Source organism: Phaenicophaeus curvirostris, chromosome 9 (assembly GCF_032191515.1).
Source record: "Phaenicophaeus curvirostris isolate KB17595 chromosome 9, BPBGC_Pcur_1.0, whole genome shotgun sequence".
Taxonomy (NCBI): domain Eukaryota; kingdom Metazoa; phylum Chordata; class Aves; order Cuculiformes; family Cuculidae; genus Phaenicophaeus; species Phaenicophaeus curvirostris.
This window is the reverse complement of record NC_091400.1, coordinates 8,840,729-8,863,442: the sequence shown is the minus strand read 5'-3', so window position 1 is coordinate 8,863,442 and position 22,714 is coordinate 8,840,729. Positions and strand designations below refer to the sequence as shown.

General features: G+C 36.0%; 1 protein-coding gene across 4 annotated transcripts in view; it reads right to left on the bottom strand.

Moving 5' to 3' along the window:
* Window positions 1-22,714, bottom strand: part of ATRNL1 (attractin like 1) — a 491,214-nt gene that overhangs the window by 202,863 nt on the left and 265,637 nt on the right. For all 4 annotated transcript variants that reach the window (XM_069863707.1, XM_069863708.1, XM_069863710.1 and 1 more), the window contains exon 26: window positions 22,063-22,141. In XM_069863707.1, the coding sequence (XP_069719808.1) occupies window positions 22,063-22,141 (79 nt within the window). The remainder of the gene's footprint in view (window positions 1-22,062; window positions 22,142-22,714) is intronic.

The window sequence follows — 22,714 nt, the reverse complement described above, 5'->3', positions numbered from 1 at the left end:
TTTTAATTAATCTTGGACCAAAAGTATTATACACAATTCTCTGCACTACAAAAAACTCAAACAAACTTGGTACAATTGATAAGAGAAACTGAATAAAGGGACATGAACACTGTTTGCAAAGATAATTCACTGGGAACTGCAGCTAAATATCTCTGCTGCCTTTTATACATCCCATTTTAAGGGTAAAGAAGTCTTTAGTTTTCAGTGATGTTGAGCTTTGAAAGTTTAAAGACTGTATATCCGTATCTATTCATTTTTAAAAGACACAATCCAAAACATTATCTGACACTGACTAAGTCTACTTCTCTGTACTAAAAGAAAAACATCAATTAGTACTAAATATAAAATGTTACAGAACTGGTGAAATATGTGACAAACACACATTGATTTAGTTCTAAAGGTTTAAAATCAGCACAAATACATGCCAAAAGTGATACAGAACAGCACAAAATACTGCTTCAGGTATTAAAATGCCTGCTGCACTGCTAACTTTCATTTGCACACTTTTAAAAATGCCATGCTATGAAAAAAACCCAAAAAACAAACCCCAACCAAACAACTAAAAAGAGATCTCCAAGGTACATTGTGGAAATATTCTGAACCTCTGCAATACCAGATAAAAGTCTCAAAGACAAAAAAATAATCCCAATAACTTCAAGCAAGACCAGGTGACCATTGTTGCTTGTTTTCTTTGTGTATCCAACAATAAAATTCAACACATAAAAACCGGGAATCATGCCAATTACATAAAATATATGGGATATGTATAGCAATAGTTGTAAAATGAAACAATTTACCTATGAACACTTGTCAGACTTTTTTAGTTACATTGATGAATAAAATTATCCTGCTGTGGCAGAATTTGCCACAGAACTTACTCTCCTGACATAAAGTTGTGTTTCAGACCCTAACTCCCAAAATTCATTAAAAAAAGGATGGGAAAACACAGAAAAGATGAAAACAAATTAATACGAAGTGAGACCTGACTCTCTCCCAAGCAACTGAATAGTTATTGGATACAATATGAAATGGAATCAAACTTCACACCGAATTCAGAATACAATCTTGTTCCACATATTAATACTCTCCAAGTAACACCCCCAAGAACACAACTCAGAACACAACTCACACTACCACAGAGGCACAAGCTGAAAGTGGTAGGAGCATTTATCGGTATTTTTGTAGCCCTCCAGTCTGTTTCTTTTGTGATATCTTGTTTGGTGAGCCAAAGGGCGTCTTTTGTGGTTGTTTTGTTCATAGGTATGAACAGACAGAAATACAAGGGCAAGCAGTTATGATGAGAAACTCGCATCACATATTACCCTCAGTTAATGCTACTTCCTATGATATAGGGTAATTCCTATGCTGTGATTTTTGGAATCTAAACCAAGTTTCAGGCCTCAGTGGAAAGTCATGCTGTTCCAGAGGGCAATGCATGCCTCCTGCTAGCCCCAGTCAGCCCTTTACTTTCGTAAATGCACACGTTCTACGTGTCAGTCACTGAGACACCGCAATGGCAAATATATTTATACATTCAAGCAGCTTAAGCCAACGAAGCAAGTAACTGAAAGAAAAATACGTAGGTAATGACTTATAAACTTATTCCTAACATCAAACAAAATGATGGGATGAGACTTTCTGCATTTTCCCCTTCACCTGTACTTCTCCAGAAAATGCATTGACTTGAAAGAAACAATCTGAACTTGTTAGCTGTGTCTGAAATTCATGTTAGAAGAGATCACAACTTGGCTTTTTTCTTATTTAAGCCATGTATTACAGTTTGCTTTTTCAATTTCTGCATTGCTTCACATTCTGCTGTAAACGTAGCACTAATGAGGAGACAACTTTTTAAATTAAAAGCATTAATAAAATGCTGCTTGCAGATATTTTTAAATTAAAAAAATGTCAAATGTAAATAACCATCTGGGGATCTGAATAGTTATTCCTTTTATTTCGGAAAGCTTCCGACAAAGTATTCTGGAGAGTTAAATGTATATTCCTATAGTAATGTACTAAGAAATACTTGATAAAGGTTGTGCTATACTGATATCTGAGACTTTTTTTGATACTATATACTTTTAAGTAATTCATACTCCTGTTAAAAAATAACATAACGAACATTATTCTCTCGCTCTCTTCCTATGGAACTGGTTTGTATTTCCTTTTATGCCTTTTTTGTTTAGTGCATGCTAGACCATGGCTTGCCCAAGTGCTCAGCATAAATGAAATTCAGAAATACCATTTATTGTGGTCATATTCAAACCTTAGGTCTATCACTGTGCCTGAGGAAAGCCCTAACTCTTCATGTTCAAATTTAGAGATATTAAGGGTCCTCAGTCTCCCATTTCCCTTCCTGCATTGGCCCTACGTATTGAGAAGCGCTCTCCTGGCACAAGACAATAATATTATGTTGCTGCATCCTCTCTTCTTTGTTACACCAAGCTGCATGTCCCTTCTGTCCTCTTAAACCTTCTGTATGGTGATTTGACAGTCAAGAGGTAGTTTAATCTTTAATGATTACTATGTACCAGCAATGCACTCAGGCAAAAGCAGAGCTTTCTCCAAAGAGTCATCAATCTGGAGAAATCATTTTGACAATCAAGTTCAAGTATAACATGCCAAAAGGCAGAGGCCTAACCTTTTAGAAGTGGCAATTTTAACAAAAACACAACACAGCTGAGATGCATTTCATAAGAGCATATTCAAGTACAAGCAAAACAGAAAAGACAACTAAGGAATAACAGAAAGAAAGGAGAAATTGTTGTATGTGGTGTGAGAGGGAATGAGAACAGGGCAAAATCAAAGATAAGAGCTATACAATCAAATTCAGGAGGACAGGGGAAGAAAGATATAAGATGAATTAATATGCTTATTACAATCCCTTCCCATATTATCTGGCTGAAACTAATATTGTAAGAAAATTAATATAACTGAACAAGTTTGTTCAGTTGGAGAGGCTTCTCATGAAAAATCTTTGCCACAGATAATTTTTTTTCTTCTGGAAGCCCTCTGAATAAATTGCAGACAGTGTGCACTCATATATTAGTATAACAAAATGCTAGGTATAACTGAATTACAGCTAAACAGGAAAGAAGAGCTGTTGCAGCATGATGATAGAAATAAAGCAACACTTCTAGAGAACGCAAACTTATTTTTAAGGAATAAATTATATAGTTGAAAATTTACACTGTTCTTCTTGTCTAAAATCATACCAACAACCTTCAAAGTAAGTGTAAGTACTCTGAGGGCACCAAGGACATCCTAATTGCCATTTCTCTGCCTACTGGATGAACAACCATCGTCTGCCTGTTTTGACCTTCTAGGTGCCACTTCTGTTTCAGAAGAACTTCTGTGTTCCAAAGCTGGCCCTTGCTTTCCAGAAGTTGTGCAGTTAAGTACAACCCTTTATTCACACAAAAGTAATACAATTAATGATGTGCGTTAAATTGTGAACATTAAGGCAGCAATGCAGCTTTTCCTTCTGGGATAATGACATTTGATACCAATACCACAGAAAGAAAATGTGGAATTGTTTAAAAACTGCTTCTTAGTATTATTTTCTGTTTATTGAAAGATTAAATCCAAACAGAACACCACTCTGCCAAGGATGAATTTCCATTTTGAATAGAAGTATGATTATAAACTCCCTAAGACACCAGGAAGATGTATGTTTTTTCTTATCTAACCAGTGACTCTCAATGTCTATAGCTACACAATCTCTTCAGAGACTTGTACTAAGTATGCTGGCCTCACACACATATAACAAAGACCAGCTGCAAGACATGATTGTACTTGAATTTGCACAAGTTCCTACTTCGGCGTTATCACAGACGCCAGCCATTCAACACCAAAGGCACCTTCACTCAGGATTCAACAAACATTTATCTTGAAGAAGCAACTCTACACTGTATTAATGAGACATATTAAATAAGATCAACAGCTAAAATGGGAATAAAAGTCTTCAGAACTTCAGAACTTTGTTCATTATTATCAAAAGAACATAAGCATCACTTGACAAACATTTATGTGAAGGGAGGGAGGTGTCAAGTGTAATTTTTTTGAGCCAAAACATTGTTCTAATTTAATCAGACAAAAAAACTCCACCCTATTTATCTTTTGATTCACTATCTTTCATAAATAGTTTTACTTTCTTACCTTTTCCCTTTGTTCACTTAATTACTAGATTGTTTTAAGAACGTATGGAGATCAAAAGCTGATCGTATGGTACTTTGAGGTGTGAAAATCAAAGACAATTGTAAATAAAAAATGGTAAAAAATACAGGGTTTTGCCTTCCAAAAAATACAGAAAATATATTTTTAGAATATGCTTTTTCCGTACTTAAAATTAAATTAGCGTGTGGGAATGGTGTGAACTACAAACTGTGACAGATTCTTCAAAGCAATCACTCCCACCTGAGGTGAAGCATAGCCAAGGTAGGTACAGAACAACTACAATATGAAGTTTCCATACACATTTCACCTTATTGCAGTAGTTAAGCATCTCAACTATCTTCTGAGGCTAGAAGGCTCATATATAAAATCATGATGGGGCATAATGCCATCTAGATTAGAGCCAGTCAAATAATTTTAAAGGGCAAAGTTTCAGCCCCGATATAACTAGGAAACCTGATAATAGCTTCTATAGATTTTAATTTCTAGCAATTTTTTGTACCTAAAATTTTACTCTGCCTCCTGGGATATCAAGAACAAGTAGTAAATGTAGGTGGTCTTATGTCTGCATATCCCTTATTTGCTCATTACACATTTGTGCCACGTTATTACAGTAAACTAGAGAAAGACATTGACTTTCTGTTCAGGCTACTTCACCCCGCAATGCAGAACTATTTTGCAATATCTGATACTTTATACAGAAGACAGTTTACACATAGTTCAAAGATCTTTATTGGATCTGATTTCTTTATGACAGTAATATAAGGGCACTGATGAGTAGATAAAAGTAGCTCTTAAGATGACCTTTGGGAAAATACTGCCCTTAGTAAAATAGGAAAGAATTTTCATACAGAAACAAATGTGTGAACCAAGTCAATGTTTTTCATACGAAATGTAAAAAATGCAATGGGGTTCCTACAAATACCACTACCGTATCTTTGATAGACTTCAGCTTCAAGGAGGTTCTTCAGCTGGTGGGTAGCAGTCCTGCAAATACTGCTTTTGAAATTACTTCCACCCCAAACTGTTCACAGAGAGTCCCATTGAGGGACTAAGCCTACAAGAAACTGAATCTCCTGTCAGAGAAACATTTTGTAAACACACTACTTTCCCACCTGGAAGACATCGAGCAAAGTAGTATGAAAGTACTGCATGACAAATAGTTGCCTGTAGCTTCCCTCTATTATCGGCAGAAAGGCAAAACTAGTATTTTCAAATAGGTATTTCCTGCAGTTCCTGTTGGAAAGAACAAAACAAGAGAAGACACAATACTTCCCTTGCTCTTGGAGTGCAAAGTCCCATAAACTACGGATACCAGTAGTGGACGTAGGAATGCTGCAGGACTAAGCAATAAATGAGCACTTACAGAGCTTAAGAATTGGGATGCAATGAAAAAGTGAAGCCAACGCTTGAGCTGGTAGCAAAAATAGCGTCATGGATGCACTCAATCTTTCTGCCCCGTTTAACCAAACCAGCAGCAACTTTGTCTCAGACTCCACAGGAGGTGAAAGCCTATGCTATAGCTGGGTCAAGAAACCCACAAGGAGCAGAGTGACACACTGAACACAGGCAAATTTTAGGCATAAGGAGCCTCACACACATCTCTCCTATTGTATGCAATTTGACTATGAGTTAACTATGTTTATCCCATACATATGATAAAGTGGGTCTTCTTAAAGCCCTCCTCACAAGGCAGCCTGGCACCTCTCAAGGGTGCTCCTCGAAGCAGTATCTTCTACCAATGACAGATCGCTGGTAAGCTCCATTTCAATCTTCCCAAGACTGCAGCTGGACTGCACAACCAGGCAATTCTCCTTACCAGGGAATTGTAGCTTCAATAAGTAACATTTTAAATAGAATGGATAATTTAAGAGTTAGAAAATTATGTGATTTAGCATGCTCTTTGCTTAGCTTAGCATTAGTAGCCAGACTTGCTGAAGCACTAGATCACAAGCTGTGAGTTTCAATTTAGAAACTGTCCTAACATGCCCAACCTGCTTAGTCAAAACAGATCTTTCAGAGTCAACAAAAACCAGAAAATACAGAGGAACCAAATCATCAGCAACAGCTGCGACTAAGATAGTATAACAACCCTTCTGAAAGACAGTGAAGGAAGTCAATGAGGAACAAGATGACCACAGACCTATTACTACTGGACTGAACCACCTTATGAGATGCAAGTGAATAGCCTGTAAGGGGATAATTACCCAGAGATTTCATTGATTGTGTCAGCCCTCTCTCTGGAGCTGAGCATGCTGTCGTACTGCTCTATTACATTATTTATTTTATGAAATCTCATGCCTGAAATTCTCCTTTGTGAAACCTCAGAGACAAACTCTGGAGCGAACTGACACCTGATGAAGTCAACAGGAAGCACAGATGGAAGCTGAGTGAAACAGAGAAGCACAATGGAACTTTTAAATCTTAGTTAAGTGATATATAAAATTTGGTCTGCACGTATAACCCTTTAGCTAAAAACACATATAAACCTTACCTTCCATATCTCCTAGCCATAAGCCATCAGCCAAGTCTGGGGCTAGGATTGGATCAAACTGCACCTAGACTCCTCTCTGAACAGAAGTTTAGAAGGCAAGGAGATCTACTCTAAATATTGTGACTTGATGGGAGGGTCTCCCTTACCTTTCTGCATCTCCAGCCCCTGTGTAAGACACTTCACATTGATTATAATCTGATTTTCCTTCTGTCTGTTTCTTCCATGTAATAAGCAATAGTGTGACCTTGCCATCAAACTCTGCCAAGTTGTACTTTCATCTAAACAAAAATTTTATTAAAAAACTCTCATTCATGATGAATGGCATCCCATAATATATTTGGATTTGAGAAATATCCTCTAAAGATAGTGGAAACGTCTCAAAATTATGATAGCAGACAGTGAGATGGTAACAAACCAAAGGGATATAAACTCTTCTCCATACGTGTTAGTTTTGAAAAAGAATTTTATGTGAATTTATAATGAATTTTTGACTGTATCAACTACTAGAAAAAACTGTTTACTGACTACATGTTATGTCCCATTTAGCTCCTAATCCAGCTAAATCATGTCATTTTTTTATGTTAAAAATATACACTTACTTTCCTCTACCATCAAAATTCTTTAATCTAGATGAAGCTTCTTACCTTCCAATAAAAGTGAGAATTTCAGCCTGTAGATAAATATCTTTGTCAAAAAAAAGGTAGCTTCTATGGCATAGTATTACTTGCAATTAATAACAGACTTGTAAGTAGACAAAAAAAAAAAAACCAAAAAAGCGCAAATTTTAGGTGTTCTATTCATTTGCTGTTTGCATGCATTTCAATTGGTAAAGCAATGTAAAGCAATTTATTAATAAAGTTATAATCTAGCTGTTGTGTCGCACTATGCTTCATCCAAACTTTTTACCCAAAATGACTTTTTAGGCACAAACAACAGGGAAAATATTCAAGCACATTCAAATACTGAGGATGTCCCTAAAAGTATATTTCAAAACTACAAATGTCCTAAATTAACACTATATTCATTTTAATTAGAATTTGCATTTCAAAGCATTTTTCCTCAAATTGTATGATTTTATGTAATTCTTATCAATGATTCAAGATAAAAGGAAAACCAGAGGTTATACGTAAATTATTACTTATATAAAGGAAGAAAGTAGGCCTAATTTCTTTAAGTTTCATGTTTGCAAGCAACAAGGCATTCAGAAAGCAATGGAAACATAACTTATTGTCCATCTGCAGGGTAGACAAATCATCTGTCACAGGATACAGTAAAGCAAGAAGAATGACTCATAAAGATGCAGTATTCTACCTTTAGTAAGAATTTGGCATGTGTGCTAAACATTGCTATTGTAAAACACATGCACAGGTATTTTAAAAGAACAGTGAAACTGGTTCAGCTTAAAGAGAAAGAAAATAATTGCAAAAATATGTATTAATAATAGCAAAAAAATCAAACAAAAAAACTTGTTCAATTTCTGATCCATGTGTGGTTTTCAATTTTAACCTCAAATAAACTAGCTTGTCTTGCTTACAATTTGAAGTACAAGCCAGTAGAACTGCACAATGAAAGGGATGTCAGGTTCAGAACAATTAATCCAGCTCAAATCATGAAACTAAAAAATACTACAAAGTGTAGTTAAATAGGGGGGGAAAAAAAAATCACAGAGTGGCACAATCAGCCAGTTAGATGGACATCAGGGATATAAATTTAAATGATATGAAAAGCAAGGTGCTAGTTTTGGCCCTAATTTTATAGTATCTGAGATTTTGCAAGCTTTAACCATGGCATGCTACATCAGTAACATCAAAGGCTTCATTTATGCGTACAAGATTTATAAAGAAGAAAGCTGCCATTTAAAAGCCTTCTCAATGGAAAAACAACTGACCTTCTGGATAATTACTTGCCTTCATCATCATTTGGGGCACAGGTTTGTGATGAAAGTGTAAATACCAAATTCAAAGAGGTTTTTAAATAGTTAAAAAAATACTGCAAAAGCCAGTACATGAATTAGAGATTACTTGATTTAAATGCAGACATAAATTAAGATTTGATATATGTTGCTGTACTTTCATATCACCCAGCAGTAGGCAGTCTAAGAGAAGTTGTGGATGTTCTGTGCTTGGAAGTGTTCAAGGTCAGGTTGGACAGTGAAAAATGTCTCTGCCTACAGCAGCAGCCGGGGTTGGATCTTTAAAGCTCCCCTCCAATCCAAACTTTTCTGTGATTTTGTGATCACTAAAAATACCTTTAACTCAACTTCAGCATCGAGTGGGCATTTTAAACATAAGATCATACGGTTAAAATAGACCTTAGGAGACTGTCAGGAGACCATCCACACCACCACCCCCCTCCAAAGATATATATCTACAACTTCTCATTACTGTCCTATATTTGCCTACCTACTGCTAAATGCTTTTAATGACAGAGAGTCTCAGGAATCTCTAAAACAACATATTCCAGAACTACATTACCCTAGACATTATAACATTATTTTTCATCGTGTCACCTGATTGTTCTTTGCTGCAACACAGGTACCTCGTTTCTTGTTCTATGATAGATAAAGCAAATGCATCATTCCATCCCCTACATCCACACTGTTATCACGTCTTTCCTCATCATTGTTTTATATAATGCACCTACAGACAGCCATACTTTCCACTTTTCTCCTCCAAACATGGCCAAATGTTCCATACACTTTTTGAACTGAAGTGTTGAAATCAGACATGATCACAGAATCACAGAATCACTGGGTTGGAAAGGACCCACTGGATCATCGAGTCCAACCATTCCTATCAATCACTAAACCATGCCCCTCAGCGCCTTGTCCACCTGTTCCTTAAACACCTCCAGGGAAGGTGACTCAACCACCTCCCTGGGCAGCCTGTTCCAGTCCCCAATGACCCTTTCAGTGACATTTTTTTCCTCATGTCAGGCCTGAACCTCCCCTGGCAGAGCTTGAAGCCATTCCCTCTTGTCCTGTGTTCCCCCTTCCAATTTAAAGCCGTTTCAGGGATGGGGCATCTGCATATTCCCTGGTCAACCTGTGCCAGAGCCTCACCACCCTCATGGTGAAGAATTTCTTCCTAATGTTCAACCTAAATCTTTCCCCTTCCAATTTAAAGCCACTTCCTCTCGTCCTGTCTCCACAAGCCTTTGTGAACAGCCCCTCCCCAGCTTTCCCATAGCCCCTTCAGCTACTGGGAGGCCGCTATAAGGGAAGTCGCTATAAGGGAGGTCGCTCCTTTGGAAGCAGCCCTGGAGGCGGCTGGTTCCTGTGCTGAGAGCTCCCCCAGCTCTCAGCCCCGGGTGCGCCAGTTAAGGCCATACTGAGTAAAGGACAAGAACCAGATAACTAAGAGTTACTGCTTCTAACAGTGCAAGGAAGCAAGACATTCCTTTCCTGTAACTAGGTTGCTGTTGACTTCCATTCAAGTTATGAACCTTTCCAAGTCATCAATCAGTTCTGAAGAACTGTAGCACAGTCAGCTTTTCCCTCATGCTCTTTCTGTGAAGATGACAATTTCTACCAGGTAAAAAGCTTCCATTCTCCAATATGGATATTCTCTCCAATTTGTAAAGATTATTTTGAAGTCTAATCTTGCCTGCAACACACTTGCGATCCAACTTCTAGTATCTCCAAATTTAATAGATTCATTCTTTAATTGCATAACTGAAGTCACTAATAAAAACACTGAGGAGTTCAAGAACTAGGCCAAATCCTTGAAATTAACCTGTAGTGAATGCAGAGAACTGCAAGCAAAATGTAGTTAATACATCATTTTGCTGATAATGAACATCTAAGTATGTTTTTCTGACCAGTTTTACACCTACTCTATAGCTACGTAATCATGACAATGGTTCCATGTTTTACTTATTGAGGACTTTTTAAAGCCTTTATAATACCAAACTGTACAGACTTCAGATGATTTCTCTTCCATTCTTTTTTATCCTGCTTTGGAAGAAAAGCATATTCTTTAAATGTGATTTGCTTCATGAAAAAAAAAAAAACCAACAAAAAACATCTAGGCCTTTAATTTAATCCTTTAATATCTCTTGGGTTTTTTTTTTTCTTTTTCTTTAATAGGAGCTTACGAACAGCTTAGTTTTTGTTGAAGGATGTTTCTGGGGATTTACTGACCATAATTCTCTGGCTCCCTTTTACCTCCCTTTCTGATGAAATGACTTATGTTTGTTATTTTCTATGAGCCTACAGTAGACTGGGTGTGCTAACCAGAGGTGAAACTTGGACATTTCATGCGTGGCTGATTTACTCATTAACAACATTAACAATGTGAATTTGCTTTCCACGCAAATGAGGAAGAGGACAAGTTCAGGAATATTACTAATGGACACTGTTAAGGTACTAAGTCAAAATGTAGTGTGACTGCTACATGCACATGGGTATGATATTTTTCTAATATGCTGCCACTGTTCTGGAAATATTTTCCCTCGTCTTTGTGAAGGCATAAATTATTATGGTAGGTAAAAAGTAATGCAGAATCAGTATTGTACATCATTAACACAGACAGCATAAAACCCTAAGAAAAGGGTGATTGGTTTTAATTAAGTTGAAAATGAAGCGCATACAAGATATTTCATGCCTTCATAATGTATATTTCAAATATTGAAATATGTATTAAATATAACACATTAAAAGAACAGACCGTGTTTCACAACATGTTTCTATCTCTAATTAACAGCAATGCACCCAGACAACAATTAAGGGAGTAATCCAGTGTCCATTTCCCACATGGACAGATGCCTAAATAAACTGCCTAAGGACAAACAGGGTTATCGGGAATGAAGCAATACAGTCATGAAAATCGGCTCCCCAAATAATAGCAACAGCATCTTTAATGAAAACCATACTTAGAAGACCTGATTCCTTTCTGCAGATGGGGAAAGCGATGGCCTGGGCAGTGAAGCAATTTGTACAAGGGCACCTATAACACCAGTAAGCATATAACAGTCTTCCAAACCCAAACTTATACTGACCAGGACATGCTATTCCCTGCCTGCCTACTCCAGTACTAATTCTGACCATGGCTGAACAAATACAGAAGACTACAGCTATTTAACGTGCTAAGTCTAATTAACAGAGAGTTTCAAAATGTATTTACAGCACAGAAAGCACAAAACGCTCAAGCTACAGGGTTCATTGTGTTTTCATTTTCCTTAGTTACCTATGGGTCAACTGATTGTTAAAGCAGTCTAGAGCAATTTACTGACAATGCAATGTAACTGCCATGGTGCCCTCAATCCTATAAGTTTCAACCAAAGTATCAAGTGCTATTCTGTTTTCCAGCAATCATTTGTGTATAAATTGAATAGCATGGATAAAACTAATGGTCTGTTCAGATATTCATATTCCCTATAGTATTTTTGCTACAGTACAACTGTCCTAAAATAATATTACATTAATTTTAATTAAATTTTGCATTTCAAAGCATTTTTCCACACTTAATATGTTTTTATGCAATTTCTGTCAATACTTGAAAGATAAAAGGAAAGCCAAAGGTTATATGTTAATTATTAATTATCTGTTGAAAATTAATGTAATGATCTTGGTTTATATCAGGTCAGACCTAACTCTCAACTATTGTTTGTGAACTATTGGCACAATAAAAACCATACTCCAGGGAGGATAAAAATTACATCATTATATGTTGGATAAAGAATAACTATAACTTTTTGTAGACTGTCATACATTCATGCTTTCTTTTAAAAGGTTTTGCGTTTTTTTCTCAGCCTAAGGCTTCACTGTTACTTTGTATTTGGAGGTTGCTCCAGAAACAAGCATGCATGTACCAGTTTTGTCACCACAGAATCATAGAATGGTTTGGTATAAAAGGGACCTTCCATTCCAACCCCACCTGACAAGGGTAGCAGCACTTTTCTCTGGATCCAGTTGCTCAAAGCCTCATCCAACCTGCTCTTGAATACCTTCACAGATAAGTCACCCATGGCTTCTCTGGGCAACCTGGGTCAGTGCCTCACCACCTTCACAGGAAATATTTCTTCCTCATATATAATCTAAATCTCCTCTCTTTCAGCTTGAAGTCCTTCCACCTTATGCTATCACTGCATTCCCATGCACCTACTTATTGTTTCCAGAGAAAGGGAACAAGTCTAGGAGATACCCAGATGAGCTGCACAGCCAGCGTTTGCTCAGAAGGATTACACCAAGGAATGTTTGCAAGTACAAGTATCTATAGAAAGCAGAGAAGTTCCCTGCAGAGTTTGTTGGTAGCAACAACATTGGCATTAGACAGTAAATCAGTTAACAGTGCAGACACTGAAAAATCAGTCGGTGAATTTAACGAATTCCCAACTGCATTGATCATTGCATTCTCTTTTTACTGAAATTTTTTAAAGGCCTGACCATCACAGGGAGCCATTCATGTATGAGAAACTTCAAAGCCTTCATTTTCTTTTTTTTTCGATAAAGAATAATTGTGTATATTATCAACACTAATTGTAAGAGAGAAAAAGAGCAATGTGATTATTTTAGAAGACATGTACTGTCCATGCTGGGCAAAGAGAAATGCAAACACTTTGAAATAGTTTCAGGCATGATATTAATACTTCTCTACTGCTACTCAATTGCATACATACAGAAATGTACCTGAAAAATCAACTCAAAAATAAAAATATTTTATATGTTTATATGGAGAAGTTGGATGTTTGTGGAAGCAGATATATTTGTGAAAGACCACCAGCAATATTGCCATCAGCTCTCTACAGAAGAGTAGTGAATGTTGCATAAATTATGAGCAGTCAAAATTATTGTTACCATGATTTAATATCATTTTTAGAAGACATGATTAAGATTTAACGGTAAATAAACACGCTATCAGGTGGAAAAGAGGAGCAGAATAAGGCAGGGTCACTCTTTATGTCTTCTAGGCTTGGACTTTGAGTTGCTTCCCTTCTCTTTGGAGAGAGTACAATTCTGATTTAGCTTTCCCCATGCTTCCCCTGTTGCAAGTGACTCACCTGGGCTAAAGTTTTCCAGCCAGTGCCACTAAAATTGCTCCCAGGTCTGAAAAAAGCTAAGGACAAACTAAAATAGAGCATTTGCATTTTCCTCAAAGAGCTCCTACTGCAAACCCTCAAACCTTTTCACGCTCTCTTCATAGCAGAGTTCTTACAAGTTTCCAAGCATTTTTTGTTTGCACTTAAATCCACTTACTTCCTATAGGGCTTTGGGGAATGGGAGGTTTGTTTGCCTTTCAGTAGGGGACAAAAAAAATGACGCTGTACTGCAAACACAGAGTAAATACAAATGTAACGAAGAGTCTTACAACTTCGGGCCAATATTCAACACCTGCTATTTTGTTTTCGTGAACAGACAAAAATAAATCACCTATTCAGTGCAATCCTCTCTATTTAAAAAAAGCATATTCACCATCCTCATTCCTTTAACACTGCCAAGACAAATCTAAATGACTTTTCTTCTCCGAAATTCAAAAGAAGTTATCTGGCTTCCTCCCAGCTCCCCACTAAGGACTGCCTTTCTTACTGTCTCTGCTTTTTGCTGACAGGTAGTATGGTAAAAATCCTCCTAATGCTCTCATGTTTACAATCAGTCCCATGGAAACCTCTCAGACCATAAAGCTCAAAGGCTCCTTAGGTTCTGCCAAGTGGCCAGTTGCCTCAGGCGGTCTTTTTCTTTTTGGCCAGTTCCCTCTTTCTCTCAAAAAACTTCAATTTTACTTTCCTTTCAGCCTGAAGGCTTAACTTAGTACCTTGCAAGATTTAACCAGGTCTGTGACAGACAGCAAGAATTAACACAGTCCATTATAACATTAGTATTATCTCCAGCAGTAGTTTGTACTAATATTTAGAAAGCTCGACTTTGATAATACATTCTACTGAACAGAATACCACAACTATTAATTTTCAAGTACTGTTATCAGTACTAATAACTACATTCCAGCTTCATTCTATGCATGTACCCAGGAATGACATATAACAAAATTAATTTGTTTTGGTTGTTGCCTTTTGGGATTCTTCAGGCTAACTACACTGTGTAAATGTAAGAAGAAACATCAATTTGTATGTCAAGAAAAGTGAACAATTTTCTTCTCCTGGTCATATGCAGATACAATTAAAACACCTACTTAGTTTATGTTTCCCCTCATTTATTTTTAATAAAGAGAAGTAGACAAAAATTTTCATAGCTCAGGAGTACATCCTTGAATAGCTGATTTATCCATTTATTCCTGATCCAAATTTGGTGACCAGAGAAGGTAAAGCCAAAAGCCATCTCCCTACTTCCAACTTACAGATTTGTTTCAGCATTCACGCAAAAAAAAAGTAAGAAAGAAAAATATCATCCTGCCGATTATCCTCCCAAAGAATATGATAGTATTATGTAACAAAATTATGTATTTTAAAGAAGGACAGCTCCAAGATACAAGATAGAGTATCCTACACTATGATGTTCTTCAATTCTTCCTTGGTCTGGGTGATCTTAAGATGAAACTGATAAACTTGGGGAAGGGAAGGTCTGTAAAGGAAATCAGATCACTACCTTTTGCCTTACAAGATTCAAGGCTTCCATTGCCTACCTGTAGTGTTTTCAAATTAACATTCTCACTTGAATAATTTCACTTCTGTTTTTTCCCTGCTTCCTTGGTGATTTTCTTAGTGTAGTTAGATTCCTCCTGTCTACACTCTACGTTAACACTGTTCCAACAGTTCAGTGCCCCTCTTGGCCCTGACATCCCCTGAAGGACACAGAGGCTGAGAAATGTGTTCGGCCCAAATAAAACTTGTGTCAACTCTATGCAGCTGGGTTATGGTGAATTCCTACTGAAGATGGCAATTCACAAGCAGAGCTGACACAAGACAGCTAGGATTACTTCCTGGGATAAATGCCTCTAGCACTAGATACATAAATGTCAATAACTAAGTCGGGCTCTTCAATCTCATGCCCCTACTCTTATTATAATTGTTCATGGAAGCCTTTTAACACTATGTGAAGTTTTGAGATACCTGCATTAGACCAACGTTGTTTAACCCACCCCCAAAGTAAATCTTTCCAATCTAATATTAAGTCTGTCACTGGTATCACTTAATACTTCCCTTTACAGAGAATAAGTGTGATTTATGCTGTGCTAAAACAGGAATCAGATGCTTATTTTAATGAAGTGATAGCATTGTATTATAAATACAACCACAATTTTTCAAACTTAAAGCAAAGTTTAATTCATTTGATTTGGCTCATTAGGTTATGTATATCGTTAACATCAAGTCAGGCCCCCACAAGTATCAGAGTATAAAAGTCAACTCTTAGAAGATTCAGTGGGATGAGCTGTCATTTGGAGGCATCTCTTACACTAACGGCAGAAGGAGTCATGAGACAAGGCTTACTGTCAGCAAACTTAGCATACCATCTGAAAAGTTCATTCAGAGAGGAATCCAAGTTTTAGGTTAGGTTAGAGAGAATGCAGAGAATGTCAGCCTAAAATAAATGCCCTAGTTATCCTCAATAAAACCAGATCCACAGTTGAAATAAGCAGTCAGAGCTCTATGGATTTCTGAAGAGGTTGAGCAATATAACAAGTTGAGATTCTGGTCCTATGAATAGCTCCTTTGACTTCAGCAGGATTACTCACACCGTCTATACGTAAGTACATAAAGATGTATAAGATATTTGCTAAGCAAGAGAAAAGAAGCTACCAGAAAAGAAAAGCGATCAATGAGGTTAACAACTCCTTTAATTGTAAAGCATATAATCCTGTAGACACCTACATACATGAATAATCTTATGCATTGGGGCACTATAATTATACGTATTAATATTTCCTGGGGTTTTTACCACTATTATAATATTGAAGGTTCCTTGTCCACAATAAAACATACACCAAAGTATTCATTTTGCTCTTTCAGTTGTTGTTCAAGAATACACCATAGTCTACATGTATTAATATTCCTAAACTAAACATGTTGCATTGCACAAACAATATTGCATCCACTAAAAGCCATTACTGCCTTTTAGAAAAGGATTACTTTAAAAATGCAAGTGTCATTACAATATAAAGTAAAAACCTCTAGCTGAAATTCATATATTGTCTACATTCATTAGTTCTATCAACACAACAGAACTTTCTTGTTATTATTAGGGTTACCAAAGAAATAAGCCTAAAGCTATTACATAAATTGCTGCAGTTATTAAGAAGCAGTCTACTTCAGTTTCATTTTTGCGTTTTTAAGAATCTTTGAATATTCAAGAAAATAAAACTACATTGATATTAAAATTAAGGATAGAAAGGTGGATTTTCTTTTAAACAAACATAATCTTATTTAATAAAACTGAGCAATACATTGTGTGGCACCCACACACTGTATAAAACAAGCATTCTCTATAATTCTATCGTTTTATGCTTGTATAGGCTATTCTTTCAGACAGGCAAATGGTGCACAGCTGACTGTATAATGAAACTCTATATATAAATATGAAAATTCCAATAAAGGAATGATATTAACCTTTAAAGTTAGGCAAGCTCTTTACACATATAATACCATGTTTTCAAACATTTTTACATAAATGTGCAACCATGCATTACTTCCTTATTACTCAAGAGACTTATAGTGTATTACATGAGGAAATAAGATTCTAAGTCATCTTTTTAAGACATGTAAACTCCTTCTAGTGTGCAATTATAATAAAATGCGAAAAGGAATTTCATAAGATAAGATGTAAAACTGCATTTATCTAATTGACTGACCCAATATACACAAATGTGTGTAGCATGTATATGTGCACACCCAGACTAGATATAAAGAAGAGTATGTCTGTGTGTACATCAGTGAATACATGTTTTTAAATTAGAGGTAACAATTCTTTAAAACTTCTGGTTAAATGGATAGTACAAAGGGTATCTAAACTGCAACTCTACCTCATGAAGAACAAATAATTTGCTAAAATCCCTCAACTGAAGCTATGTGGTTTATAATCCCATTTGGATGAGTTTGTTAGTGACCTCAGTGTAATCTTGTCAGGAAAAAGAAAACTTCAACACACTGTCAACTAGCAATCATTTGGATGCAAATTTTATCTGCAGTTTGGTGCCTTTCAATCGAAAGAAGTTCATGAGACAAAACATTTGAACCACTACAAAGCTGGCAGGCAACCTATTAAGCCTTTCAGTAAAGTGATCTATGAACAGATTCTTTTGTACTCATCCTCAACAGAAGATTGAATGAATGCTTTAGATATGACACAGGCAGAGACAACAAATAACATTCTTTTCAGTTTTGTTTTTTTTAGTAAATCTAGGTAATATACATTTTTTTGAACAAAAGAAAACAGAGTCAGACTGAAACTTCATGGATGAGCGCAGGTGAATAGGTATAAAATGCAAAAATCCTAACAAATCTTTCGGGAGAAAATGAAAGCTCTCAGTTTTTCATCCACTGAACTAACAAGTGAAATTTCATCAAGAAACGTACTGGTAGAAAGATTTGTGAGTCTTTGGAGGAAAAAGAAGGATGAGAGATTAAAACCTAGAGCACATATCTGATCTTTTTATGTAGTGTAAGACACTTCTAAAAAATGCTTTGCTGCTCTAAACTTTGCAATAATTAGGAACTCCTTTAACTTACTTGACAAACAAATATATCTTGCCCTTTGCGTAATCCCTCATGAATTTCCATGCTTACCTGAAAACGTTGTTCCACACTGTAAGTAGGAATTTGAGGTTTGGAATCCATGGGAATGTTACCAATTTCTTTTTGTTTGAAAGATGGTGTCATAAGAATAATGCTTTGGAAATCATCTCATCATATTCTGTATTATTCCTTTCAAGGATCAAGCACTCTCAGGTGAGCCATATTTCACTATTTTACTTCAGCCTTTCTTAAAAGCCCTTTTTCAAATGTTGCAGATCCATGGGAGAGATGGGCAGGGGAAGGTATCAAGGGATGCTAGGCAGGAGGTTTTTCGTGTTCTACTGCTCAAAGTTTCATTGATCTTTTTGGAACTATGAAATAAAAGAATGATACTTTCTATTTTCTTTCAATGCTGAAGGTGAATAACTTTGCTAGAATGAGGTGAGAGAGAGTCTATCGGCTGTTCCTTGCCCTTTCAGAAGGCAAGAAAGAAGAAAAAGAAGCTCAGCCAGTAGTGAAAATATAAATATAGATGTTCAAAAACCCCTAAGATAAAGTATGTCTTAAGTGGCAGCAACAAGAACAGGAAAAGCATGAGAAACAACATTTTACTATGAGTAAAAAAAGTTACCAAAGCTCAAAGATTTGGCTTAAGGAAAAAATTATTTTAACAACTTAAATCAAAAGACAAATAGATATGGGAAAAGGGAAGTTAAATTCAGTGTTGACAAACACCAGTTAAAGTCTTTTGGAAGACACAATGCTCAGTAAGATTTGAGCACTGCTCTGAGCAGTGGAAAGCATATATTTGCTCAATGAGAAATGAATTAGGAAAAAAACTGGAGAGAAAATTTCTAAATTCATGGGAAAATTGAGACCTTTCTACACACAATACAAGTAATTCGCCCTTGCTTTGTAATGCATTGAGGCCATGCTACACTCAATTCAGTATCAATAATGACCCAATTTAGCCAAACATTAAAGTCAGAAGGCAAAATGAGAACGTTCTGAATATTCTGCTGTGCATAGAAGTCTGAAAACTTCAAAAAATATTGAATGTAACGTCTAAAGAGTCAAATGCTCCTCTTTCAAGAATGATGAAAGAGATGGAGAGCTCATCTGCTAAATGGGTGGCCTTTAGAAGTAGGTACTTCAGAATTCTTTTCAATAATAAACTGCCTTCTACCTGTATGTTATTAATACTATTTATTTTTAACACTTCATTCCAAGACCTTACAAATATGCTACCTATAAAAACAAGTTCTCTGATCTAGATTAAAGGAAAATATTCCAAGGAACACTATCAAAAACTTGTATTTGACATAAACTGCTGTTGATGTGCAATAACAGATTGAAAATGAAGATTTGCTCAAACATTCACTAGACATAATGCTACTATGCACTAGGTATTATTTCACATCTCATTTAAAATAGGAATAATTACTCATGTAATTTTGAAATTAAACAAGGAACATTTCCGAATGAGCGCCAACTCAGTTTCTCTGGTCATATTCAAGGAGTTTTAATCCAGTTGTCAAGTATTTCTTTGTGCTTCGCACTTCCGATGAAGCTGATTTATTTTTACCTTGTATTTATCAGTCAGCTTATATGAACGTTTATACAGTCTTAGAAATGCTTATGATGATATTACGAAAATAAATCTTGGAAAACTTCAAGAACTTTTTATATAAAAATGTGTTCTTTATACAATGATGCCAAAAAAGTATATGAAAAACATGATATTTCAAATATCTAGGAGAGCAACCATGGAAAAAAGAATTGAGTCCTTAGATCTGTAAACTAGTATGTTCAAATTTGTTATTAAACATGTCAATAAAACAACCTTAATAATATGAGAAATTAAATCAAAGAATTGCTACATTCCATCCCAACAAAATTTTGAACAGAACTATTAATAGACAAAGCACCGAGACACATTCCAATGAAATATTAATAAGTTGAATAGACTACCGTAGTTTAAGGCAACTTTGATCTATACTTTGCAAGCAATAACAAACATATAAGTATTTGCCCTGAGAGTGAGAATATGCTTAACAATATTCATCTGAATTGAAAAATACCTAAGCGAAATAACTACAATAATGCGTATTTTCCTTTGTAGCACCAGTTCAAATTTAAACCTGGGCACTACTATACTATAATTTCAGTGAAGGAAAATTGTAACTGCTAGTTATGTGGTGATTTTAAAGCATGTATAAATTCACTGTAAACCTACAGTAAAAAAAGAAAAAAGTTATTTAAACATTCATCTTGCCAGTGTACTAAGAGAAATTAATTAACTTGAGAGACTTGGATTTTTTTTTAAAAAAGTAGATTACAGTATCATTAAGCAAGGGCTTAATGTTTCCAAAAATTATCACGATTAGAAACTTCAAGGGAAAATAAAAAATCACTGTTTAAAAATTATACATCTTATTTAGGGAAACAAAATTAAATATTACAACAATCATTACACATTATCTGACTCATGCTATATACACGTAGCTGTATACATAGCTTAAGTTTAATCTCGTCTAAGTTTGATCATTTGTTAATTACATGAGAACAAATATTTGGGCCAAATTTTCCAACTCAGCTATAACGATTTAGACAACAAAAGAATAAAGTGACTTTATGTATGAGCATCTACAGAACACCTTCAACTGTGCCATGGTTTTAATGAAAATCTATCGATCTTAGCAGAAATAGAATTTTGCTTAGAATACAAAAAATGCAAACAAGAGAATTTAAAAGGAAGAATGTCATGAAAGTACAAGCTCTTTACAGGGAGGGTTGTCTCCTACTCTACGTTCCAATAACTGCTGATGACAACACAACCTAAGTCACAGCATCAAACAGCATCCTAGAAAGTTTGAGGTGCTACACTATGACCCTCTGTGTTCACTCAACTTACCAGTGTTTTTGCACTACTATTTTGAGACTACTGAGATGCATGAAACATCATAACTAGCCAGTCAAACGATGTGATTATCCCTCTGTGTTTAGCATTGCTGCAGCCTTGCCTGAAGTATCATGAGCAGCTCTGAGCACCACCATTCAAAAATAAGGTATTTGAATGTGTCCAGAGAAGGGCAACAAAGCTAGTAAAAGGGCTGGAAAGCATGTTTTACGAGGAATGGCTAAGGACGCTGGAGGTGTCTAGTTTGAAGAAAAGAGGCTGAGGAGTGACATCATTGCTTTCTGAAGCTTCCTGAGGAGGAGAAGTGGAGAGGGAGGCGCTGATTCTGTTCTCTCTGGGATCTAGTGAAGGGACACGTGGGAAGGGTTCAAAGCTGTGTCAAAGGAGGTTCAGACTTGGTATCAGAAAGCAGTTATTTATAGAGAGAGAGGTCAAACACTGGAACAGACTTCCCAGAGAGGTAGTCAATGACCCATGCCTGTCAGTGTTTAAGAGGCACTTGGACAATGCCTTTATCAACATGCTTTAACTTTTGGTCAGCCCTGAAGTGGTCAGGCAGTTGGACTAGGTGATCATGGTAGATCCCTTCCAACTGAAATAGGTTTGTTCTGTTCAATTCTAAATATTCCATCATAAAGAAAATAGAGCTTTCTGAAGCCTAGTGCTGCAATTTCTTTGATTTTTGACATCAGGAAGAAAACAATACTCTTCTTTAGCATAAGAAGTCCAGGGTAAGAAAAACAATGTTTACATGGAAATGTAAATTGTGTATATAGAGGAAAATGGAGGTGCTATTGTTCAAAGTTCTCAATTTATTCTGAAAGATAAAGTTACTACAGTAAAAAGTTATTGATACCTCTCTCCGTCGAGAAGCCCAACAGGTTTGTTTGATTTTCCAAACGACAGCGGCTACCAGCAGTAAGGATAAGAAACAACTGCAATTACAAAACAAAACAAAAAAATAATTGTAACATAATGGTCTGAAAAAGCTTATGTTTTTTAGGGTATCAAAGGTAATGAAATTACATTTAAGGGTGAAAAAAATCACAAAAATTGAGGAAAACTAAACTCTACCTGGATGACAAATGACAGTCAACCATCCAAGTTCAAAGTCAAAAGAGAATGCCACCTCTGATGCTCTGGCTATCTCCATACAATGGTATTACTTTATACATTAGCATGGGATAAACTCCATCGGAACCATCTAAATACCCACAAAGGTCTCAACAAATACGCAATGCACATTTCGCATGTAGCAGAAGGGGAAGAAGAACAAACTACAGCAAAAAAAATTATACCAATTTATACTTTGTGAATTCTGAATAATTTCCTGGGATGCAGAAATGATAACTACGCAGGGAGTATAAATCACTTTGAGGAACCAGGTTTGCACAACAATAGTTCTGCTTTATCAGATTGAGTATTTCTGTGGTGAATTGCCCAGGGAAAACATGCTAAAGAACAGTATCACATTACAATCTCAAAGACACAACAGAAGAAGGAAAAAA